Below are 26,028 nucleotides of genomic sequence, written 5' to 3'. Positions count from 1 at the left end.
CACTATCCAGCACTGGGGTCTCTGAACCCCTAGGCCTTCAATCCCACTCCCGCTATCCAGCACTGGGGTCTCATAACCTCCAGGCCTTCAAGCCTTCTCCCGCTATCCAGCACTGGGATCTCTGAACCCCCATGCCTTCAATCCCACTCCCGCTATCCAGCACTGGGGTCTCTGAACCCCCAGGCCTTCAAGCCTTCTCCCGCTATCCAGCACTGGGGTCTCTGAACCTCCAGGCCTTCAAGCCTTCTCCCGCTATCCAGCACTGGGATCTCTGAACCCCCAGGCCTTCAATCCCGCTCCCGCTATCCAGCACTGGGATCTCTGAACCCCCAGGCCTTCAAGCCCGCTCCCACTATCCAGCACTGGGGTCTCTGAACCCCTAGGCCTTCAATCCCACTCCCGCTATCCAGCACTGGGATCTCTGAACCCCCAGGCCTTCAAGCCTGCTCCCGCTATCCAGCACTGGGATCTCTGAACCCCCAGGCCTTCAAGCTTTCTCCCGCTATCCAGCACTGGGGTCTCTGAACCCCCAGGCCTTCAAGCCTGCTCCTGCTATCCAGCACTGGGATCTCTGAACCCCCATGCCTTCAATCCCACTCCCGCTATCCAGCACTGGGGTCTCTGAACCCCCAGGCCTTCAATCCCACTCCCGCTATCCAGCACTGGGATCTCTGAACCCCCAGGCCTCCAATCCCACTCCCGCTATCCAGCACTGGGATCTCTGTACCCCCAGGCCTTCATGCCTGCTCCCGCTATCCAGCACTGGGATCTCTGTACCCCCAGGCCTTCAAGCCTTCTCCCACTATCCAGCACTGGGATCTCTGAACCCCCAGGCCTTCAAGCCTTCTCCCGCTATCCAGCACTGGGGTCTCTGAACCTCCAGGCCTTCAAGCCTTCTCCCGCTATCCAGCACTGGGATCTCTGAACCCCCAGGCCTTCAATCCCGCTCCCGCTATCCAGCACTGGGATCTCTGAACCCCCAGGCCTTCAAGCCTGCTCCCGCTATCCAGCACTGGGATCTCTGAACCCCCAGGCCTTCAATCCCACTCCCGCTATCCAGCACTGGGGTCTCTGAACCCCCAGGCCTTCAATCCCACTCCCGCTATCCAGCACTGGGGTCTCTGAACCTCCAGGCCTTCAAGCCTGCTCCCGCTATCCAGCACTGGGATCTCTGAACCTCCAGGCCTTCAAGCCTTCTCCCGCTATCCAGCACTGGGGTCTCTGAACCTCCAGGCCTTCAAGCCTGCTCCCGCTATCCAGCACTGGGGTCTCTGAACCCCTAGGCCTTCAATCCCGCTCCCGCTATCCAGCACTGGGATCTCTGAACCCCCAGGCCTTCAAGCCTGCTCCCGCTATCCAGCACTGGGATCTCTGAACCCCCAGGCCTTCAAGCCTGCTCCCGCTATCCAGCACTGGGATCTCTGTACCCCCAGGCCTTCAAGCCTGCTCCCGCTATCCAGCACTGGGATCTCAGAACCCCCAGGCCTTCAAGCCTGCTCCCGCTATCCAACACTGGGATCTTTGAACCCCCAGGCCTTCAAGCCCGCTCCCACTATCCAGCACTGGGATATCTGAACCCCCAGGCCTTCAAGCCTGCTCCCACTATCCAGCACTGGGATCTCTGAACCTCCAGGCCTTCAAGCCTTCTCCCACTATCCAGCACTGGGATCTCTGAACCCCCAGGCCTTCAAGCCTTCTCCCGCTATCCAGCACTGGGGTCTCTGAACCTCCAGGCCTTCAAGCCTTCTCCCGCTATCCAGCACTGGGGTCTCTGAACCCCCAGGCCTTCAATCCCGCTCCCGCTATCCAGCACTGGGATCTCTGAACCCCCAGGCCTTCAAGCCTGCTCCCGCTATCCAGCACTGGGATCTCTGAACCCCCAGGCCTTCAATCCCACTCCCGCTATCCAGCACTGGGGTCTCTGAACCCCCAGGCCTTCAATCCCACTCCCGCTATCCAGCACTGGGGTCTCTGAACCCCCAGGCCTTCAAGCCCGCTCCCGCTATCCAGCACTGGGATCTCTGAACCCCCAGGCCTTCAATCCCACTCCCGCTATCCAGCACTGGGGTCTCTGAACCTCCAGGCCTTCAAGCCTGCTCCCGCTATCCAGCACTGGGATCTCTGAACCTCCAGGCCTTCAAGCCTTCTCCCGCTATCCAGCACTGGGATCTCTGAACCCCCAGGCCTTCAAGCCTTCTCCCGCTATCCAGCACTGGGGTCTCTGAACCTCCAGGCCTTCAAGCCTGCTCCCGCTATCCAGCACTGGGGTCTCTGAACCCCTAGGCCTTCAATCCCGCTCCCGCTATCCAGCACTGGGGTCTCTGAACCCCCAGGCCTTCAAGCCTGCTCCTTCTATCCAGCACTGGGATCTCTGAACCCCCAGGCCTTCAAGCCCGCTTCCGCTATCCAGCACTGGGATCTCTGAACCCCCAGGCCTTCAATCCCACTCCCGCTATCCAGCACTGGGGTCTCTGAACCCCCAGGCCTTCAAGCCTGCTCCCGCTATCCAGCACTGGGGTCTCTGAACCCCCAGGCCTTCAAGCCTGCTCCCGCTATCCATCACTGGGATCTCTGAACCCCCAGGCCTTCAAGCCCGCTCCCGCTATCCAGCACTGGGATCTCTGAACCCCCCAGGCCTTCAATCCCACTCCCGCTATCCAGCACTGGGGTGTCTGAACTCCCAGGCCTTCAAACCTGCTCCCGCTATCCAGCACTGGGGTCTCTGAACCCCCAGGCCTTCAAGCCTGCTCCCGCTATCCAGCACTGGGATCTCTGAACCCCCAGGCCTTCAAGCCTGCTCCCGCTATCCAGCACTGGGATCTCTGAACCCCCAGGCCTTTAAGCCTGCTCCCGCTATCCAGCACTGGGATCTCTGAACCCCCAGGCCTTCATGCCTTCTCCCGCTATCCAGCACTGGGATCTCTGAACCTCCAGGCCTTCAAGCCTTCTCCCGCTATCCAGCACTGGGATCTCTGAACCTCCAGGCCTTCAAGCCTGCTCCCGCTATCCAGCACTGGGGTCTCTGAACCCCTAGGCCTTCAATCCCACTCCCGCTATCCAGCACTGGGGTCTCTGAACCCCCAGGCCTTCAAGCCTGCTCCTGCTATCCAGCACTGGGGTCTCTGAACCCCCAGGCCTTCAAGCCCGCTCCCGCTATCCAGCACTGGGATCTCTGAACCCCCAGGCCTTCAAGCCCGCTCCCGCTATCCAGCACTGGGATCTCTGAACCCCCAGGCCTTCAAGCCCGCTCCCGCTATCCAGCACTGGGATCTCTGAACCCCCAGGCATTCAAGCCTGCTCCTGCTATCCAGCACTGGGATCTCTGAACCCCCAGGCCTTCAAGCCCACTCCCACTATCCAGCACTGGGATCTCTGAACCCCCAGGCCTTCAAGCCTGCTCCCACTATCCAGCACTGGGGTCTCTGAACCCCCAGGCCTTCAAGCCTTCTCCCGCTATCCAGTACTGGGATCTCTGTACCCCCAGGCCTTCAAGCCCGCTCCCACTATCCAGCACTGGGATCTCTGAACCCCCAGGCCTTCAAGTCAGCTCCCGCTATCCAGCACTGGGTTCTCTGAACCCCCAGGCCTTCAAGCCTGCTCCTGCTAGCCAGCACTTGGATCTCTGAACCCCCAGGCCTTCAAGCCCGCTCCCACTATCCAGCACTGGGATCTCTGAACCCCCAGACCTTCATCCCGCTCGCGCTATCCAGCACTGGGATCTCTGAACCTCCAGGCCTTCAAGCCCGCTCCCGCTATCCAGCACTGGGGTCTCTGAACCCCCAGGCCTTCAATCCCGCTCCCGCTCCCGCTATCCAGCACTGGGATCTCTGAACCCCCAGGCCTTCAAGCCTGCTCCCGCCATCCAGCACTGAGATCTCTGAACCCCCAAGCCTTCAAGCCTGCTCCCGCTATCCAGCACTGAGATCTCTGAACCCCCAGGCCTTCAAGCCCACTCCTGCTATCCAGCACTGGGATTTCTGAACCCCCAGGCCTTCAGCCCGCTCCCGCTATCCAGCACTGGGTTCTCTGAACCCCCAGGCCTTCAAGCCTGCTCCCACTATCCAGCACTGGGATCTCTGAACCCCCAGGCCTTCAAGCCCACTCCCGCTATCCAGCACTGGGATCTCTGAACCCCCAGGCCTTCAAGCCCGCTCCCGCTATCCAGCACTGGGGTCTCTGAACCCCCAGGCCTTCAAGCCCGCTCCCGCTATCCAGCACTGGGATCTCTTAATCCCCAGGCCTTCAAGCCTGCTCCCGCTATCCAGCACTGGGATCTTCGGCAGAATCCAGCAGTCCGGCGGATAATCTGGCCTTCTGTGTGCTAGTCCGCCGGACTTTTGAAATGAACAGACTTGTAAACACATGGAGAAAAGTCCATTCATTTTGAACGCGGCTCCAGGTAGACGGGACTAGCAAAGGAGGTCAATGTCGCCGCCTCCATCCGCGGGAATTAACACCTCGCTGGCCCCGCCCCCATGTATGGACATAAAGGGGAAGCCCTACACCGAAAAAACAGGGTGGGGGTCCCCCCAAAGTCCATATCAGACCTTTATCCGAGCACGCAGCCCAGCTGGTCAGGAAAGGGGATGGGGACGAGCGTCCGTCAGAATTTTCAAAAGAAAAAGTCCAATGAAGCCCACATATGATCGGAATATCCAATGAAATTATTCCATTGGACCTTTTCTGCCAGAAAGTCCGGTCGTGTGTACGCGGCATAAGAGTGAGCGGCAGTTAATTTTCTTCATTCTCATCAGAAGGGATCATGTAGGATGACAGGAAAGTCTCCTGACTGGTGAGATCATCCAAACATAATGATTACATCCATTAACTGGAGCGAGCTCGTTGGGGTGATAAATCCAATGGGCAGTGGCGGTGCGTCCATAAGGGCACACGGGCACCACCCACTCTCTCCTGCCACCCTCTCTAACACCAATAGATAGATTCATGCATTGCATTGCTCGCAGGTCACTCAGCTGTGTTAGAAAAGCGAATGAATATTCACTTTCCTAACACTAAACCGCCTCTCTGCCAATCAGGTGCTGAGATCTGTTGCCTGTCAACTGATTGGCTGAAATGACAGGTGCTGTGATTGGACGCCTATTGCCCCATACACACGGTCGGAAATTCAGACGGAAAAAGTGCAATCGGATTATTCTGTTGGAAAATCCGATCGTGCGTGGGCTCTATCGGACTTTTTCTGTCGGAATTTCCGATGGAAAAAGTTTGAGAGCTGGATCTAAAATTTTCCGACAACAAAATCCGATCGGACTTTTTCCGATCGTGTGTAGTGAATTCCAACGCACAAAGTGCCATGCATGGTCAGAAAAAATTTGGAGATGAACGCTATTGGTTACTGACACAGGGTGTACTACAGTGATAGTCACAGCTTTCACATGGTACAGATGTGTTAGGTCCTGTCTGTACTATGTGATCACTGACCGATCACAGAGATCATCACAATGGTACACAGTGAATGTCTATGAATGAAAGCCATTCATTGTGTACAACTGTCATGTGATCACTTTGATTGGTCACAACTAAGGATGAGCTCTGACGTGTTTGCATGCTTCACGTGCAGGGCCCGCCAGGAAATCAGCGCAGCGCTGCGCTAATCACAGGCAGTGAGACATTGCCCCGATGTGCGGCTGCAGAGATCAGGAAATGTCTCACTGGCTGTGATTAGCGCTGCGCCGACTTCCTGGCGGGCTCTGCACGTGGGCTGTGAGAACACACCGGAGCTCATCCCTAGTCACAACAATTACACGGTACCGGGGCCAGCCTGGTACAATAATCTGTCATTCGGTGGAGCTGCAGCGTGGATATTAGACTTGAGGGACTTCATATGAAGTCCACCCAGGATGGAAGAGCTCGGCCATCATTCTCCCATAGGCCTGGTGAGAAGCAGGTAATTACAGACTAAATACACCTGGAGACCTGACACTGTACAAGTTATATATGTAGTCTTGGTGGTCCCGTGGAAGTCCATGTGTGGTCATATCTACCTATGATAAATGATAGGCTAAATCCACCTTGAGACTTTCTCCACACCTGGAGTGTGCTGAGTTCTTGGATAACACAGTGTTTGCAGATTGGCTTTATCACCCCAACGAGCTCACTCCACTTCATGGATGTAATTATTATGTTTGGATGATCTCACCAGTCAGGAGACTTTCTTGTCATCCTACATCAGCCTTTATCAACCTTTTCAACACAGCGGAACCCTTGAAATAGTTCTCCAGTCTTGGGGAACCCCTGCTAAAAATGAGAAATCTACAACTCATGATACATTAGTGTGATGGTCCTCACACTTTTGGTCATTGGGAAGAATTACCTCCTTACAGATAGCTAAAAAGATCAATGGTGTCGGTGGGAACTTATCTGAGAGGTAGAAATGGCCCAATGCTAAAGGAACCCCTAGCAACCTATGGAGGAACCCTAGCTTTCCACGGAACCCTGGTTGAGAATCACTGTCCTACGTGATCCCTTCTGAGGATTCTTCTATCCTTCCAAATAAATGTATGAAATCATCGATGAGTCCTCCTTCTATGTGATCTAGACGATCTGGAATCACAATGCCTCTATGAAGTGGATGACCCAGTTTATATATTTATTGCTTTACAGCTTTTTTCACTCCGTAATTCATTATATTATTTATATGAGCATTCAAGGAAGTGTTCTTACTTTTAGAGATCTCCACCACCATTTCTATGTAACATTACATCTTTGCAATTTATGTTTAAAAGGTTCAGAGGTTCAGAGATCCCAGTGCTGGATAGCGGGAGCAGGCTTGAAGGCCTGGGGGTTCAGAGATCCCAGTGCTGGATAGCGGGAGCAGGCTTGAAGGCCTGGGGGTTCAGAGATCCCAGTGCTGGATAGCAGGAGCGGGCTTGAAGGCCTGGGGGTTCAGAGATCCCAGTGCTGGATAGCGGGAGCGGGCTTGAAGGCCTGGGGGTTCAGAGATCCCAGTGCTGGATAGCGGGAGCGGGCTTGAAGGCCTGGGGTTCAGAGATCCCAGTGCTGGATAGCAGGAGCGGGCTTGAAGGCCTGGGGGTTCAGAGATCCCAGTGCTGGATAGCGGGAGCGGGCTTGAAGGCCTGGGGGTTCAGAGATCCCAGTGCTGGATAGCGGGAGCGGGCTTGAAGGCCTGGGGGTTCAGAGATCCCAGTGCTGGATAGCGGGAGCGGGCTTGAAGGCCTGGGGTTCAGAGATCCCAGTGCTGGATAGCAGGAGCAGGCTTGAAGGCCTGGGGGTTCAGAGACCCCAGTGCTGGATAGCGGGAGTGGGATTGAAGGCCTGGGGGTTCAGAGATCCCAGTGCTGGATAGCGGGAGCGGGCTTGAAGGCCTGGGGGTTCAGAGACCCCAGTGCTGGATAGCGGGAGCGGGATTGAAGGCCTGGGGGTTCAGAGACCCCAGTGTTGGATAGCGGGAGAGGGATTGAAGGCCTGGAGGTTCAGAGATCCCAGTGCTGGATAGCGGGAGCGGGCTTGAAGGTCTGGGGGTTCAGAGATCCCAGTGCTGGATAGCGGGAGAAGGCTTGAAGGCCTGGAGGTTCAGAGACCCCAGTGCTGGATAGCGGGAGAAGGCTTGAAGGCCTGGAGGTTCCGAGATCCCAGTGCTGGATAGTGGGAGCGGGCTTGAAGGCCTGGGGGTTCAGAGATCCCAGTGCTGGATAGCGGGAGAAGGCTTGAAGGCCTGGAGGTTCAGAGATCCCAGTGCTGGATAGTGGGAGCGGGCTTGAAGGCCTGGGGGTTCAGAGATCCCAGTGCTGGATAGCGGGAGCGGGCTTGAAGGCCTGGGGGTTCAGAGATCCCAGTGCTGGATAGCGGGAGCGGGATTGAAGGCCTGGGGGTTCAGAGACCCCAGTGCTGGATAGCGGGAGAGGGATTGAAGGCCTGGAGGTTCGGAGATCCCAGTGCTGGATAGCGGGAGCGGGCTTGAAGGTCTGGGGGTTCAGAGATCCCAGTGCTGGATAGCGGGAGCAGGCTTGAAGGCCTGGGGGTTCAGAGATCCCAGTGCTGGATAGCGGGAGCAGGCTTGAAGCCCTGGGGGTTCAGAGACCCCAGTGCTGGATAGCGGGAGCAGGCTTGAAGGCCTGGGGGTTCAGAGACCCCAGTGCTGGATAGCGGGAGTGGGATTGAAGGCCTGGGGGTTCAGAGATCCCAGTGCTGGATAGTGGGAGCGGGCTTGAAGGCCTGGGGGTTCAGAGACCCCAGTGCTGGATAGCGGGAGCAGGCTTGAAGGCCTGGGGGTTCAGAGATCCCAGTGCTGGATAGCAGGAGCAGGCTTGAAGGCCTGGGGGTTCAGAGATCCCAGTGCTGGATAGCGGGAGCGGGCTTGAAGGCCTGGGGGTTCAGAGACCCCAGTGCTGGATAGCAGGAGCAGGCTTGAAGGCCTGGGGGTTCAGAGACCCCAGTGCTGGATAGCGGGAGTGGGATTGAAGGCCTAGGGGTTCAGAGACCCCAGTGCTGGATAGCGGGAGCAGGCTTGAAGGCCTGGAGGTTCAGAGATCCCAGTGCTGGATAGCGGGAGAAGGCTTGAAGGCCTGGAGGTTCAGAGATCCCAGTACTGGATAGCGGGAGCGGGCTTGAAGGCCTGGGGGTTCAGAGATCCCAGTGCTGGATAGCGGGAGAAGGCTTGAAGGCCTGGAGGTTCAGAGACCCCAGTGCTGGATAGCGGGAGAAGGCTTGAAGGCCTGGAGGTTCAGAGATCCCAGTGCTGGATAGTGGGAGCGGGCTTGAAGGCCTGGGGGTTCAGAGATCCCAGTGCTGGATAGCGGGAGAAGGCTTGAAGGCCTGGAGGTTCAGAGATCCCAGTGCTGGATAGTGGGAGCGGGCTTGAAGGCCTGGGGGTTCAGAGATCCCAGTGCTGGATAGCGGGAGCGGGCTTGAAGGCCTGGGGGTTCAGAGATCCCAGTGCTGGATAGCGGGAGCGGGATTGAAGGCCTGGGGGTTCAGAGACCCCAGTGCTGGATAGCGGGAGAGGGATTGAAGGCCTGGAGGTTCGGAGATCCCAGTGCTGGATAGCGGGAGCGGGCTTGAAGGTCTGGGGGTTCAGAGATCCCAGTGCTGGATAGCGGGAGCAGGCTTGAAGGCCTGGGGGTTCAGAGATCCCAGTGCTGGATAGCGGGAGCAGGCTTGAAGCCCTGGGGGTTCAGAGACCCCAGTGCTGGATAGCGGGAGCAGGCTTGAAGGCCTGGGGGTTCAGAGACCCCAGTGCTGGATAGCGGGAGTGGGATTGAAGGCCTGGGGGTTCAGAGATCCCAGTGCTGGATAGTGGGAGCGGGCTTGAAGGCCTGGGGGTTCAGAGACCCCAGTGCTGGATAGCGGGAGCAGGCTTGAAGGCCTGGGGGTTCAGAGATCCCAGTGCTGGATAGCAGGAGCAGGCTTGAAGGCCTGGGGGTTCAGAGATCCCAGTGCTGGATAGCGGGAGCGGGCTTGAAGGCCTGGGGGTTCAGAGACCCCAGTGCTGGATAGCAGGAGCAGGCTTGAAGGCCTGGGGGTTCAGAGACCCCAGTGCTGGATAGCGGGAGTGGGATTGAAGGCCTAGGGGTTCAGAGACCCCAGTGCTGGATAGCGGGAGCAGGCTTGAAGGCCTGGAGGTTCAGAGATCCCAGTGCTGGATAGCGGGAGAAGGCTTGAAGGCCTGGAGGTTCAGAGATCCCAGTACTGGATAGCGGGAGCGGGCTTGAAGGCCTGGGGGTTCAGAGATCCCAGTGCTGGATAGCGGGAGAAGGCTTGAAGGCCTGGAGGTTCAGAGACCCCAGTGCTGGATAGCGGGAGAAGGCTTGAAGGCCTGGAGGTTCAGAGATCCCAGTGCTGGATAGTGGGAGCAGGCTTGAAGGCCTGGGGGTTCAGAGATCCCAGTGCTGGATAGCGGGAGCGGGCTTGAAGGCCTGGGGGTTCAGAGATCCCAGTGCTGGATAGCGGGAGCGGGATTGAAGGCCTGGGGGTTCAGAGACCCCAGTGCTGGATAGCGGGAGAGGGATTGAAGGCCTGGAGGTTCGGAGATCCCAGTGCTGGATAGCGGGAGCGGGCTTGAAGGTGTGGGGGTTCAGAGATCCCGGTGCTGGATAGCGGGAGCAGGCTTGAAGGCCTGGGGGTTCAGAGATCCCAGTGCTGGATAGCGGGAGCAGGCTTGAAGCCCTGGGGGTTCAGAGACCCCAGTGCTGGATAGCGGGAGCAGGCTTGAAGGCCTGGGGGTTCAGAGACATCAGTGCTGGATAGCGGGAGTGGGATTGAAGGCCTGGGGGTTCAGAGATCCCAGTGCTGGATAGTGGGAGCGGGCTTGAAGGCCTGGGGGTTCAGAGACCCCAGTGCTGGATAGCGGGAGCAGGCTTGAAGGCCTGGTGGTTCAGAGATCCCAGTGCTGGATAGCAGGAGCAGGCTTGAAGGCCTGGGGGTTCAGAGATCCCAGTGCTGGATAGCGGGAGCGGGCTTGAAGGCCTGGGGGTTCAGAGATCCCAGTGCTGGATAGCGGGAGCGGGCTTGAAGGCCTGGGGGTTCAGAGACCCCAGTGCTGGATAGCAGGAGCAGGCTTGAAGGCCTGGGGGTTCAGAGACCCCAGTGCTGGATAGCGGGAGTGGGATTGAAGGCCTAGGGGTTCAGAGACCCCAGTGCTGGATAGCAGGAGCAGGCTTGAAGGCCTGGAGGTTCAAAGACCCCAGTGCTGGATAGCAGGAGCAGGCTTGAAGGCCTGGAGGTTCAGAGACCCCAGTGCTGGATAGCGGGAGCAGGCTTGAAGGCCTGGGGGTTCAGAGATCCCAGTGCTGGATAGCGGGAGCAGGCTTGAAGGCCTGGGGGTTCAGAGATCCCAGTGCTGGATAGCGGGAGCGGGCTTGAAGGCCTGGGGGTTCAGAGACCCCAGTGCTGGATAGCGGGAGAGGGATTGAAGGCCTGGGGGTTCAGAGACCCCAGTGCTGGATAGCAGGAGCAGGCTTGAAGGCCTGGAGGTTCAAAGACCCCAGTGCTGGATAGCGGGAGAAGGCTTGAAGGCCTGGAGGTTCAAAGACCCCAGTGCTGGATAGCGGGAGCAGGCTTGAAGGCCTGGGGGTTCAGAGATCCCAGTGCTGGATAGCGGGAGCAGGCTTGAAGGCCTGGGGGTTCAGAGACCCCAGTGCTGGATAGCAGGAGCAGGCTTGAAGGCCTGGGGGTTCAAAGACCCCAGTGCTGGATAGCGGGAGTGGGTTTGAAGGCCTAGGGGTTCAGAGACCCCAGTGCTGGATAGCGGGAGCAGGCTTGAAGGCCTGGAGGTTCAGAGATCCCAGTACTGGATAGCGGGAGCGGGCTTGAAGGCCTGGGGGTTCAGAGATCCCAGTGCTGGATAGCGGGAGCAGGCTTGAAGGCCTGGGGGTTCAGAGATCCCAGTGCTGGATAGCGGGAGCGGGCTTGAAGGCCTGGGGGTTCAGAGACCCCAGTGCTGGATAGCGGGAGAGGGATTGAAGGCCTGGGGGTTCAGAGACCCCAGTGCTGGATAGCAGGAGCAGGCTTGAAGGCCTGGAGGTTCAAAGACCCCAGTGCTGGATAGCGGGAGAAGGCTTGAAGGCCTAGGGGTTCAGAGACCCCAGTGCTGGATAGCGGGAGCAGGCTTGAAGGCCTGGAGGTTCAGAGATCCCAGTGCTGGATAGCGGGAGAAGGCTTGAAGGCCTGGAGGTTCAGAGATCCCAGTACTGGATAGCGGGAGCGGGCTTGAAGGCCTGGGGGTTCAGAGATCCCAGTGCTGGATAGCGGGAGAAGGCTTGAAGGCCTGGAGGTTCAGAGACCCCAGTGCTGGATAGCGGGAGAAGGCTTGAAGGCCTGGAGGTTCAGAGATCCCAGTGCTGGATAGTGGGAGCAGGCTTGAAGGCCTGGGGGTTCTGAGATCCCAGTGCTGGATAGCGGGAGCGGGCTTGAAGGCCTGGGGGTTCAGAGATCCCAGTGCTGGATAGCGGGAGCGGGATTGAAGGCCTGGGGGTTCAGAGACCCCAGTGCTGGATAGCGGGAGAGGGATTGAAGGCCTGGAGGTTCGGAGATCCCAGTGCTGGATAGCGGGAGCGGGCTTGAAGGTCTGGGGGTTCAGAGATCCCGGTGCTGGATAGCGGGAGCAGGCTTGAAGGCCTGGGGGTTCAGAGATCCCAGTGCTGGATAGCGGGAGCAGGCTTGAAGCCCTGGGGGTTCAGAGACCCCAGTGCTGGATAGCGGGAGCAGGCTTGAAGGCCTGGGGGTTCAGAGACCCCAGTGCTGGATAGCGGGAGTGGGATTGAAGGCCTGGGGGTTCAGAGATCCCAGTGCTGGATAGTGGGAGCGGGCTTGAAGGCCTGGGGGTTCAGAGACCCCAGTGCTGGATAGCGGGAGCAGGCTTGAAGGCCTGGTGGTTCAGAGATCCCAGTGCTGGATAGCAGGAGCAGGCTTGAAGGCCTGGGGGTTCAGAGATCCCAGTGCTGGATAGCGGGAGCGGGCTTGAAGGCCTGGGGGTTCAGAGATCCCAGTGCTGGATAGCGGGAGCGGGCTTGAAGGCCTGGGGGTTCAGAGACCCCAGTGCTGGATAGCAGGAGCAGGCTTGAAGGCCTGGGGGTTCAGAGACCCCAGTGCTGGATAGCGGGAGTGGGATTGAAGGCCTAGGGGTTCAGAGACCCCAGTGCTGGATAGCAGGAGCAGGCTTGAAGGCCTGGAGGTTCAAAGACCCCAGTGCTGGATAGCAGGAGCAGGCTTGAAGGCCTGGAGGTTCAGAGACCCCAGTGCTGGATAGCGGGAGCAGGCTTGAAGGCCTGGGGGTTCAGAGATCCCAGTGCTGGATAGCGGGAGCAGGCTTGAAGGCCTGGGGGTTCAGAGATCCCAGTGCTGGATAGCGGGAGCGGGCTTGAAGGCCTGGGGGTTCAGAGACCCCAGTGCTGGATAGCGGGAGAGGGATTGAAGGCCTGGGGGTTCAGAGACCCCAGTGCTGGATAGCAGGAGCAGGCTTGAAGGCCTGGAGGTTCAAAGACCCCAGTGCTGGATAGCGGGAGAAGGCTTGAAGGCCTGGAGGTTCAAAGACCCCAGTGCTGGATAGCGGGAGCAGGCTTGAAGGCCTGGGGGTTCAGAGATCCCAGTGCTGGATAGCGGGAGCAGGCTTGAAGGCCTGGGGGTTCAGAGACCCCAGTGCTGGATAGCAGGAGCAGGCTTGAAGGCCTGGGGGTTCAAAGACCCCAGTGCTGGATAGCGGGAGTGGGATTGAAGGCCTAGGGGTTCAGAGACCCCAGTGCTGGATAGCGGGAGCAGGCTTGAAGGCCTGGAGGTTCAGAGATCCCAGTACTGGATAGCGGGAGCGGGCTTGAAGGCCTGGGGGTTCAGAGATCCCAGTGCTGGATAGCGGGAGCAGGCTTGAAGGCCTGGGGGTTCAGAGATCCCAGTGCTGGATAGCGGGAGCGGGCTTGAAGGCCTGGGGGTTCAGAGACCCCAGTGCTGGATAGCGGGAGAGGGATTGAAGGCCTGGGGGTTCAGAGACCCCAGTGCTGGATAGCAGGAGCAGGCTTGAAGGCCTGGAGGTTCAAAGACCCCAGTGCTGGATAGCGGGAGAAGGCTTGAAGGCCTGGAGGTTCAAAGACCCCAGTGCTGGATAGCGGGAGCAGGCTTGAAGGCCTGGAGGTTCAGAGATCCCAGTGCTGGATAGCGGGAGCAGGCTTGAAGGCATGGAGGTTCAGAGATCCCAGTGCTGGATAGCGGGAGAGGGATTGAAGGCCTGGGGGTTCAGAGACCCCAGTGCTGGATAGCAGGAGCAGGCTTGAAGGCCTGGAGGTTCAAAGACCCCAGTGCTGGATAGCGGGAGAAGGCTTGAAGGCCTGGAGGTTCAAAGACCCCAGTGCTGGATAGCGGGAGCAGGCTTGAAGGCCTGGAGGTTCAGAGATCCCAGTGCTGGATAGCGGGAGCAGGCTTGAAGGCCTGGGGGTTCAGAGATCCCAGTGCTGGATAGCGGGAGTGGGATTGAAGGCCTGGGGGTTCAGAGATCCCAGTGCTGGATAGTGGGAGCGGGATTGAAGGCCTGGGGGTTCAGAGATCCCAGTGCTGGATAGTGGGAGAAGGCTTGAAGGCCTGGAGGTTCAGAGACCCCAGTGCTGGATAGCGGGAGCGGGATTGAAGGCCTGGAGGTTCAGAGACCTCAATGCCGGTGTTGTGTTGAATACTGTCCCTGTCCACCCTGTACTTAGAATAAAAAATTGCAGAGTGAAGTGAGGCCGTGCCTGAAGCGTGGTGAGCCAGCGAGGCGCCCTGTTACTATGTGCTACCGTATTTCCAGTTGGATGGTGGGTCTTGAACCTGGACTCAAGGGAGAAGTGTGCTACAGGTGTGTAAAGTTCTCGGTGCTCCAAACTGTGGCAGCTGTAGTGTAGCCACGCCTTCTTCCTCCTCTTATACACGTGATGGTGAGGGCGCCCCCTTAGTGGTGATCTTTGGATTTTTTTTTGCAAAATTTGTTTTTTGAAGAGGATGCAAAGTGGAAGCAGTGGACTTGCACAGAACACTATATTGAGCACCAAATATTGTAAGTTTCTATGAATTTGCACAGGTTTTTAGTTTATTCAATATAGCAGCAAATATTATAAGAATAAAGTGTAAAACGGAAGCAGTGGATCTGCAGGGAACAGCATCTTAAACACAAAGCACTTTATGTTGTATATGAATTTGCACATGGATCAGTTTACTTCATTTATTGATAAACACCTTAAGATCAGTGAAGTGGGTGTAAAGTGGAAGCAGTAGATCTGCAGAGAATATTATTTGAGCCCCTAGCACTTTATATATGAATGTCTCCACATATTTTAGTGTATTTGTGATGATTTATGTGCACACACAATAGGACAGCGCTGTGACACATAATGCTCTTCTAGTTGATAAAGGGAACACTTACCTTTGTTACAGCAGCAGTCCGGTATAAGTTATTTCTGTAGGTATTTGAGTTGTTACACATAGCGCGGGTTTTATTCTATTTATATTGGTGACATAATTGCCCAAATCTGGGGATCAGGAGCCATTTCCACCCTTTACTCTCGACTGGGGCTCTTTGTATCCATATAACAGATAGTCCCCATTGAAAACGTCACATATGACGAAACGCGTATGGAAGGGCGCGCTGTGACGTCACCACGTGTTACGAGAGAAGGACGGGCTCTCGTTTTGCTGGCCGGCTTGTTTTTATATGCGAATATTTCTGGTTTTATGTTAGTGCATTTCTATTATAATTAAAAGAGCATTGAAGTTTTTTACACTATGGGAGGCTTCTTTTCTTTCTATATTATGAACGTGCGTTTTGGGTACTGATGAAAATGCGGAGCGGCATGTGATTCTTCAATATATGGATCGTTCGTTCCTGAATGACAAAGTGTTTGGTGAAGGCGAGGAGCTGTCAGTGGCTTGGGATCATAAACGCTCCTTGTGCTTCTACCGTCTGGTAAGCGCACTTATTTGTCGGTGGCTGGGCACAATAGTGATAAGGAAGTGTGGAAGGAATCACTGTGGTGCGATCGCTTTCCTTTCCTGAATAACATAAACTCTCCTTGGACTTTTTCTTATAGTTTTGGTTTATTGATTTGTTTTTTTATTATTTGGCGCAGCTCCTTTTTTCTAATTTTTTGTCTATTTCTATGTGTGTGTATCCCACAGTGGAGCAGCAGCCTTATATTCTTTGAACATTCATTTGAAAGAAAAAAAAAATGTTTTTTTCAACTATTTGTATTTATTTTCAAGATTAACTTTTTGGTTATTCATCTGAAAATATTTTTTCTTGCTTGATAAGTAGGAAAAAACTTTTTTTTGGGTCTCAGCGCGGTTTTATTTCTTTTGTTATAACAGATGTTCTACATGACTAAATCTGACATCAATTTTACTGCAAAATCAAAGGGGCCAAAATGTCTCCCCCCCCCCCCGAGCAGTAATATATTTCTATCCCCCTTGGTGGGAGTGGAGATGACCCTCTATAAGGATATACAGTACATACACACACAGCACAAGGCCGTGTTCACACTACCAGATCTTTCTGCAGTTCCTCTGATCTCCACAAGGTGGTGATCTCACCTCTACCCAGACAGGAAGTCTCTATGGAAGACAGGAAGTGATGTCAGATACACAGGACATTCCAAAGGACGTAGAGAGAAGAGTTTGATGAATCAGCAGAGGAGGTAATATGTAGATTAACCCCTTCAGGGGGATCAGTTGATGATGAATATATCTTCCTTCCATAGCTGGCCATACATGGTTCAGTTTTATCATTAATCCAGCGGGATGAGAGGAAAAAACGGAAGTGATTCCCCCATCCACACATTGGAGGGGGATGGGGGAATCCTCCCCGCTGGACTATTGTATTCTGACAATGGGGGGCGCTCCTCCGCTCTCAGAATACACAGATCAGTGATGAAGCTATTGGCTGCAGCCGCTGATGGAGTGACTTTTATCCGGCAGTGACCACACATGGATGGAAATGTGACCGATCCCTGCTGAACCAGCTGAATTTCCATGTCTCTATGGTCACCATAAGTGAGTTCCTCCCCTCCCCCTCATCTCCTTCATTATGTAAGTCATGTTGAGATCATCTCCCATTGGCTGAGCAATATTCTCATTTGTCTCTGAGCTCCTTCTTGCTATTCCTCGTCCTGCCTGTTGTTTCCTTGGATTGATTTTCTGTGTAGTGACCCAGGCTTCATCTCTTGGATGCGCTCGTCTGTTGCTTGTCCTGACCTTTATCCTGATTCCTGGATCTCCTCCTCATCTCTCCTCCATATCCTCTTACACAGCTTTTCTCCACACCTGCAGTGATCCTGGGGGGTGGAAACTTGGCACCAGCACTCAGCAAAATCCATCCCCACCATTAGGAGCTCTGGAGAAAATTGTCTGCTATTTACACTCCGTTCCTCCGCACGTCACCTGATCACATGAGAGCTTACTTTCACAGATTCCTGACAGATTTCTGTATGGTAAAGGTCAAAGTTCACTCTTCAGTTTAGGAGAGGAAGGACACACCCAGGAACAATGATTTGGTTTGCACAGGAGCCTCATATAGAGGACCCCTCAAATCTCCCCATCCAAATGTCCCTCCATCTAGAGTCTATATGTCCTATGACATCACACTGACCTCACAGCTCCTCCTCCCAATGTCCCTCCGTGTTTTTTTTTTTTCTGATTCTCTTGATGTGGATGGACTCTTGGCATCCTCACTTGCAAAATGGGACTGTTAGTCCTATGTTGTATATGATCACACCAGAATTGCTTATGGCAAGCCTTTTAACCTATGGTTTGGGGGAACCTTTGTAGGTAAATGATACCTCAGTTTGAAGTGGGCCTTTAATAAATAGACAACTGCCTGGAGAGGATTCTGGGAGGTCACATGACATCACTATTATCTTTATTAAATAAAACACAGACCTGACCGGAGAGGTGAGGAGGATTCTGAGAATTTAATTTACATATACATTTTGTGTTTTTATTTACAGTTTTCCTCCTGTGAAGTCTGGAGATCATATGACCATCACATTGCCTCCACCTCCCTCCCTGATAGAATAGAGAAATACAAAGAAGATTCTAGAAGTCACCAGAGAGATGATGGAGGAGAGGTGAGGAGGATTCTGGGAATTCTGGGACATTATCCAGTAACAGACAAGGGATGTGTCTGGATGGTGACTGTATCATTGTGTGTGTCAGGTTCCTATAAGGTGTCAGGATGTCACTGTCTATTTCTCCATGGAGGAGTGGGAGTATTTAGAAGGACACAAGGATCTCTACAAGGACGTCATGATGGACAATCAGCCGCCCCTCACATCACCGGGTAAGAGGAGACTTTATTGTAAAGGAGAGAGCAGTACGGAGGCTCCACCTAGATCCCCCATCATCTGATAAACACATAGAAACAATGTATTCAGTCAGTGTGTGTGTTTCCTACAGATGGATCCAGTAATGGGAACCCACCAGAGAGATGTCCCCGTCCTCTGTATTCCTGGGATTCCACACAGGAAGGTCACACCATCCCCCACCATCATCAGGTAGATGAGTGACAATTATTGGTAGTTCTGATTTATACACAGCATGTTTGTTACAAGATGCACCGAATGGGTTTTTTGGTGCCAAAACCGATACCGAAAATGAAAAATACACTAGGCCGAAAACCGATACAGAAACAGCACCGATACCGAAAATGACTGTTTTAAAAAAATATTTTTATACAGGAGGTGGTCAGAGACAGGGGATATGGTACAGGAGATGGTCAGAGACTGGGGACATGGTACAGGAGATGGTCAGAGACTGGAGACATGGTACAGGAGATGGTCAGAGACTGGAGACATGGTACAGGAGATGGTCAGAGACTGGAGACATGGTACAGAAGATGGTCAGAGACTGGAGACATGGTACAGGAGATGGTCAGAGACTGGAGACATGGTACAGGAGATGGTCAGAGACTGGGGACATGGTACAGGAGATGGTCAGAGACTGGGGACATGGTACAGGAGATGGTCAGAGACTGGGGACATGGTACAGGAGATGGTCAGAGACTGGGGACATGGTGCAGGAGATGGTCAGAGACTGGGGACATGGTGCAGGAGATGGTCAGAGACTGGAGACATGGTACAGGAGATGGTCAGAGACTGGGGACATGGTGCAGGAGATGGTCAGAGACTGGAGACATGGTACAGGAGATGGTCAAAGACTGGGGACATGGTACAGGAGATGGTCAGAGACGGGAGACATGGTACAGGAGATGGTCAGAGACTGCAGACGTGGTACAGGAGATGGTCAGAGACAGGGGACCTGGTACAGGAGATGGTCAGAAATTGCACACATGATACATGACACATGATACAATTGATACAATGCAGCCAGTGTCTCCCCTCATAGCAGCCAGTGTGTGTGTCCCCTCATAGCAGCCAGTGTGTGTCTCCCCTCATAGCAGCCAGTGTGTGTCTCCCCTCATAGCAGCCAGTGTGTGTGTCCCCTCATAGCAGCCAGTGTGTGTGTCCCCTCATAGCAGCCAGTGTGTGTGTCCCCTCATAGCAGCCAGTGTGTGTGTCCCCTCATAGCAGCCAGTGTGTGTGTCCCCTCATAGCAGCCAGTGTGTGTGTCCCCTCATAGCAGCCAGTGTGTGTCTCCCCTCATAGCAGCCAGTGTGTGTCTCCCCTCATAGCAGCCAGTGTGTGTGTCCCCTCATAGCAGCCAGTGTGTGTGTCCCCTCATAGCAGCCAGTGTGTGTGTCCCCTCATAGCAGCCAGTGTGTGTGTCCCCTCATAGCAGCCAGTGTGTGTGTCCCCTCATAGCAGCCAGTGTGTGTCTCCCCTCATAGCAGCCAGTGTGTGTGTCCCCTCATAGCAGCCAGTGTGTGTCTCCCCTCATAGCAGCCAGTGTGTGTGTCCCCTCATAGCAGCCAGTGTGTGTGTCCCCTCATAGCAGCCAGTGTGTGTGTCCCCTCATAGCAGCCAGTGTGTGTCTCCCCTCATAGCAGCCAGTGTCTCCCCTCATAGCAGCCAGTGTGTGTGTCCCCTCATAGCAGCCAGTGTGTGTCTCCCCTCATAGCAGCCAGTGTGTGTGTCCCCTCATAGCAGCCAGTGTGTGTGTCCCCTCATAGCAGCCAGTGTGTGTGTCCCCTCATAGCAGCCAGTGTGTGTCTCCCCTCATAGCAGCCAGTGTGTGTGTCCCCTCATAGCAGCCAGTGTGTGTCTCCCCTCATAGCAGCCAGTGTGTGTCTCCCCTCATAGCAGCCAGTGTGTGTCTCCTCCTAGCAGCCAGTGTGTGTCTCCCCTCATAGCAGCCAGTGTGTGTCTCCCCTCCTAGCAGCCAGTGTGTGTCTCCCCTCATAGCAGCCAGTGTGTGTCTCCCCTCATAGCAGCCAGTGTGTGTCTCCCCTCATAGCAGCCAGTGTGTGTCTCCCCTCATAGCAGCCAGTGTGTGTCTCCCCTCATAGCAGCCAGTGTGTGTGTCCCCTCATAGCAGCCAGTGTGTGTCTCCTCCTAGCAGCCAGTGTGTGTCCCCTCATAGCAGCCAGTGTGTGTCTCCTCCTAGCAGCCAGTGTGTGTCCCCTCATAGCAGCTAACCTGTGAAGAGAGAAGAGGAGAGTTGCCTCCGTCGCCTGTTTGATCACAGCAGGGGAACATCACAGCTTTCAGTTCAATAGCTGTGTGTTCCCGGCCGCGCGCCGTCACGTACAGCCCCTCCCCCTTGTCAGGGCACTTTGATAGACAGATCATCCGTCCAATCCTACGGGTGATCTGTCTATCAAATTGCCCTGACAAGGGGGAGGGGCTGTACGTGACGGTGCGCGGCCCGGAACACACAGCTAATGAACTGAAAGCTGTGATGTTCCCGCGCTGTGATCAAACAGGCGGCGGAGATGGCTCGCCTGCACTATAGCTCTTCATGATGGGCGCACCAGGGGCGGGGCCCCGCCCCCTACCCTGGCCCCGCCCCTACCCTGGCCCCGCCCCATTTTCGGCTCCATTATCGGCCGTTTTTCTCTTTCGGCAAATTGCCGAAAAGGGCATTTTCGGCCGATATGTTTCGGCGGCCGAAATTTCGGTGCATCCCTAACAATTACTATTTTATTTTATATTCAGAGTGGAAACCTCGGGGATGATAATATTGATGTTAAAGAGGAGTATAAAGAGGAGGATGAGGAGTATGGAGTGATGGAGGAGTTTTCAGAAGGACACAAGGATATGATGGAGCCACCAAATACCAGGAACCCACCAGAGAGATGTCCCCGTCCTCTGTATTCCCGGGATTCCACACAGGAAGGTCACACCATCCCCCACTGTTACAAGGTTGGTGGGATGGAGCATCTAGAACATGGACTCCTAGAGATGATGTGTGGATTTTCTATGTGATGTCACAATAATAAATCTTCTATCTTACAGATGATATTCTCTCTCATTTTCTTGGTTTAGAGTGGAGATCCAATCGATATAGAATTTGAGGTGAAATCAGAAGAAGAAGAGAGGTATGTGAGGGATGATCAGCAGTCTATGGAGGAGGATGGAATAACGGGGACATTTATAGAGGAGGACACTCCTACAGAGATCAGCACAGGTGGGTCATTAACACTAAATACATTCCTCCACCCATACTGCTCACTGATTGGTCCAGAGTAGGGCGGGGGCTGGGTGACATCAGCCTGTAATCCCCTGGTCACTTTCCTGAGCTGTGTTCCCCGTCCTGTATTCCTGGATTTCTCTCCGATAATCTTCCTTCTCTGTGCTGCCGACACAATTTATGTATCTAGACTGGATCTATGGAGATTCTGGGGATCAGCTGGCTGCAAAATTTTCATTTTCCCCATAGATGTTACTAGATCTAGGCACCTGGGGTATGTGATTTGGGTCTTCTGCATTATGCCCAGTTATAGCATGATCTCTGGCAGAGCAATCCCCCCAGGATTACTTGCTCTGTTATCTGCTGGAGGGATATGTCTGTATAGTCTCAGACCCAAGTCACTGAGTGCAGTCTCAGGAGATGGGAGGCAGCGGTGTGGGACCTCTGCAACTTGTCTCATGTAATCATTTCATCTTCCACTGATTACTGAATACCAATATTATGAGTCCTGACCCTTACACTGTATACTTTATATTCTACATTACATACTCCTGACCCCTGCACTATATACTCTATGTTGTACATTACATCATTCTGATACTATATAGTCCTATCTGTTGTATCTTATACAATGTGTTGTACATTACATAGTCCTGACTTCTGCTTTCTCCCCTCCCCCCACAGCTATATATACACATAATATGTATTCTCTTTTGTTACGCCCATTTCCTACCAGCTGGACATTTTATATTGGATGATGTGATTGGAGGACAGACTTTTACATGTTGATAATAATGTGATAACATCCTCAAACGTTGGAACCTTAAACAGAAAGTGATAATGAGGGAGGAGTCAATAACCCAATGATGGTGGTCTTCAGGATCAGTCCAGTCTTCATCTTGGTTGTTCTCACCCCATCCTCACTCTCTGACCTCTGGTGGGGCTCAGCCCCGCTGTTATTCATCACTAAATCATGGACTAAATAAGGAAGTGCAGGACTTCTTGTGTTGGGAAGATGGCAATGAGTGATAGAGGGGGAGGGGACACTCGTCCTATAATCCCCTCATCACTGTCACTCCTATAAAAGACAGTTCACGTTGTTTCCTCACTCTCTGACTAAGGTCCATGAATAAAGAAATGATCTGGTAGGAGATCAGAGGACCCATTTACTAGTTACCTTGAGGGGGGAATTGTAAGATCCTCAGAGACAAAGCTGCCTGATGTGGGCGGAGTCCTGGTTTAGGGGAACCAATCAGCTGATGTCTAGTAATAATCTTTGTATTTCTATTTTAGTAGATGGACGGGAGATGAGGAAAACCTCCGAGGATTGTCTCACTTTGTCTCCAGACTGTAAAGTAGAAGATGAGGACATCACACAGTATAGTCCAGGAGAAAACCCGACTACCTCAAATGTCCATCCGGCACCACACAGTGTAGATGGACCATCGTATTCCTCTTATCCTGAGGAACCTCAGACTGTGAGGGACGGGGCTGTCCTTCCAACAGAGAAGAGCTTTTCCTGTACTGAGTGCGGGAAGTGTTTCCATTCTAAATACAAACTTAATAGGCATAAAAAATTTCACACAGGAGAGAAGCCGTATTCCTGTCCTGAGTGCAGGAAATGTTTTATACAAAAATCATACCTTGTCACACATCAGAGATCTCACACGGGGGAGAAGCCGTATTCCTGTCCTGAGTGCGGAAAATGTTTTATTCAAAAATCAGACCTTGTCACACATCAGAGATCTCACACGGGGGAGAAGCCGTATTCCTGTCCTGAGTGCGGAAAATGTTTTATTCAAAAATCAAACCTTTTCACACATCAGAGATCTCACACGGGGGAGAAGCCGTATTCCTGTCCTGAGTGCGGAAAATGTTTTATTCAAAAATCAAACCTTTTCACACATCAGAGATCTCACACGGGGGAGAAGCCGTATTCCTGTCCTGAGTGCGGAAAATGTTTTATTCAAAAATCAAACCTTTTCACACATCAGAGATCTCACACGGGGGAGAAGCCGTATTCCTGTCCTGTGTGTGGGAAATGTTTTTCAGTGAAGTCCAGTCTTAACAAACATCAGAGATCTCACACGGGGGAGAAGCCGTATTCCTGTCCTGATTGCAGGAAATGTTTTTCAATTAAGTCCAATCTTCACACACATCAGAGATCTCACACGGGGGAGAAGCCGTATTCCTGTCCTGATTGCAGGAAATGTTTTTCAGACAAATCCAGTCTTTACAAACATCAGAGATCTCACACGGGGGAGAAGCCGTATTCCTGTCCTCAGTGTGGGATACGTTTTTCAGACAAATCCAATTTTAGCAGACATCAGAGATCTCACACGGGGGAGAAGCCGTTTTCCTGTCCTGAGTGTGGAAAATGTTTCTCACAGATGTCCAATCTTTACAAACATCAGAGATCTCACACGGGGGAGAAGCCGTATTCCTGTCCTCAGTGTGGGATACGTTTTTCAGACAAATCCAATTTTAGCAGACATCAGAGATCTCACACTGGGGAGAAGCCGTTTTCCTGTCCTGAGTGTGGAAAATGTTTCTCACAGATGTCCAATCTTTACAAACATCAGAGATCTCACACGGGAAGAAGCCATATTCCTGTCCTGAGTGAGGGAATTGTTCCTCACTGAAGTCCTGTCTTCCTGTACATCGGGGATCCCACACAACCCTCGAGGTGTATTTGTGCCTTGAGTGCGGGAAATGTCTTCTATATGAATGTTGCTGGACATCACAGCTCTCATGTGGGGAAGAAGCACACCCTGATATACACCTCAGATATACTCCATGGCTGATCTCCATCATGGAAGAAACAGTTCCAGGGATGTGAACTTTTTTAAAATAAGGACTTGTCCAATGGACTAAATCAGGGTCCCAATCTCCTTGTCCCTTATGAAAATCTCCTCGTTCCTCATCTACCAGAGAGCTCAGCAGCGGTGTGGGAGTTCATTGAAAACTACAAGCCGACATTGGCAAAGGACAGAACTCTGTGAATGAATGGCACGGCCGCGCTCTTTTCATAAAGTGACAGCCGCTATGGGGAACTTCTCCCTGCACTGCTGTCACACAGAGGACTCTGATCGCTGAGCCGCTGCAGGAACATTTAACATGTTACTGAAGGTGAATATTTCCCTTTAACCCTTTCACTGCCAGATCTGGCTTTGCGGGTTTTTGTCAAATCTTCTTCCAGGGCAGCATCTGAGAGATAGGCTCCTCCTCCCTGATAGAGGAAACACATTAGTCCACCATTATAAGTTTCACAGTCTTACCTGTGTGCCTCAGTTGTTTGTGTTTCCTCCGGACCCACAGGAGCTGCAAAAAGAAATCTTTATTATTTTACCTGGTCTCTGTGCTAGTTGCAAGAGACCCCCTGCCAGCATCCCAATCAGCCCAGCGGGCCTTGGGAGGGCGAGTAGCACATTTGAGCAAAGACTTGCTCTGCCTGAGATTTCACCTCTACAGAGGGGTCTTCAATCATACCCCCCAAGTTGGAATAAATGTGCTGACATGATGGACTGCATGCTGGCGGAATCTGCTGCTACTTCAACCCGGGTGGTGATCTGGTTTTGCCCCTGAGCCTCAGGCTACACTAGGATCCACAGATGGCGCCTTATGGGTAGGTGTCAGACTTTTACTCTGTTTACCTACCGTCTGTCCGCCCGTCCTCCTGCACCCTCCGTGCCACCACCGCCATTGGCGTTCCACCGCACCCAGCAGAGCTGGCTCCTTTCCTTGTGGAGGCTCTGCTGGGTGTACCAAGATGGCGGCAACACCACTTCCAGTCATGCGGTTTCCGATTGGTGGCCATTTTCCCAGAGTCTGGAGACTTCTAGGGGAAATTACAGAACGGCCACTGGGTGACATCACTTCCGGGAGATGGGAATTAAAAAAAAAATAATAATAATAAATATGTGTATATATGTATATATATATATATATATATTATAAGGTAGGTAAGCAGAGTAAAAGACTGACACATACCCGCGTGGCACCATCTGTGACGTGCATTTAAAAAAAAAAGCAGCAGGGTACCTCTCCCTAATGAAATCTCAGGAAGGAGGACATCAGCAACAGCGGCATGTGCAGGTACATCCACCAACCTGCACGGGGTCATCTAGGGGCGGAGCCGGAGCTTAAGCAGGAAGCAGTTAAAAAGGCTCCTCTAAGCAGAGGATCCTGGTGGCTGACCATGTATGACACTTCTCCGCCCTGTCCTGCAGATCCTGCAAGCCAGGAAAGCTCCAAGCTAAGCCAGAATACTCCTGGGTTACTTCTGTGTTAAACCACATTGTAAAAAAACTGCCCATTTTCGGGCAGTCTTTAACCAAAGACTATTAAGCAGACTATCTCCCCAAAGACCAAAGCCAAGAGTCTCGGGGTTATTTTAGACGCACTAATGTCAATGGATGCGCAAATAGGAGCAGTAGTCAGTGGATCTCACCATCTGCTGCTCATACTTCGCAGACTCATCCCTTTTATCCCAAAGAATGACAAAGCAGTGGTAGTTGGAACAATCATTAATTCACGACTGGACTACGCAAACTCGCTTTATATAGGATTACCACAATATCAACTTGCGCGATCACAACTGATCCAAAACACGGCGGCAAGGCTGATAACAGGAAAAAAACCCTGGGAATCCATCTCTCCTTCCCTGAGGAGCCTACATTGGCTAACCGTAAAAATTGGATCACGTTCAAGACCCTGTGCCTCACCCACAAATGCGTGCATAGAGAAGCTCCGCAATACCTAATGGAGAAAATAAATCATTACACACCAAACCGCAGTCTTCGATCAGCCAACAAAAACCTCCTCCTCATGCCAAAAGCCCGGTATAAATCCAAGGGGGATCGGAGATTCGCTGTCCAAGGGCCTCGGCTATGGAATGCTCTACCAATCAACATCCGCCTGGAAGAAAATCACCTGGCTTTTAGAAAAAAACTCAAGACCTTCCTCTTTTAGCAGATGATCAAAGCTCGCCACAGCGCCTAGAGGCAATTCAGT

General features: G+C 53.3%; 1 protein-coding gene across 12 annotated transcripts in view; it reads left to right on the top strand.

Moving 5' to 3' along the window:
- The window catches only part of LOC143989534 (uncharacterized), a 382,054-nt gene that overhangs the window by 228,945 nt on the left and 127,081 nt on the right, over nucleotides 1–26,028 (top strand). For 3 of the 12 annotated variants that reach the window (XM_077489675.1, XM_077489676.1, XM_077489677.1), the window contains one exon: nucleotides 17,884–17,981. The exons of 4 other annotated variants lie outside the window; for them this stretch is intronic. In XM_077489675.1, coding sequence (XP_077345801.1) covers nucleotides 17,884–17,981 — 98 coding nt within the window. Of the gene's footprint in view, nucleotides 1–16,054; nucleotides 16,128–17,435; nucleotides 17,768–17,883; nucleotides 17,982–20,540; nucleotides 20,748–26,028 lie in introns of those variants that run through there. 5 more of the 12 variants (XM_077489679.1, XM_077489669.1, XM_077489670.1 and 2 more) reach the window with 5 other exon arrangements.

This window comes from Lithobates pipiens, unplaced genomic scaffold, assembly GCF_037356315.1.
Source record: "Lithobates pipiens isolate NorthernLeopardFrog02 unplaced genomic scaffold, aLitPip1_a1.2 Scaffold_18, whole genome shotgun sequence".
NCBI classification, from domain to species: domain Eukaryota; kingdom Metazoa; phylum Chordata; class Amphibia; order Anura; family Ranidae; genus Lithobates; species Lithobates pipiens.
The sequence above is the reverse complement of the archived record's forward strand: the minus strand, read 5'-3'. Positions and strand labels throughout refer to the sequence as shown.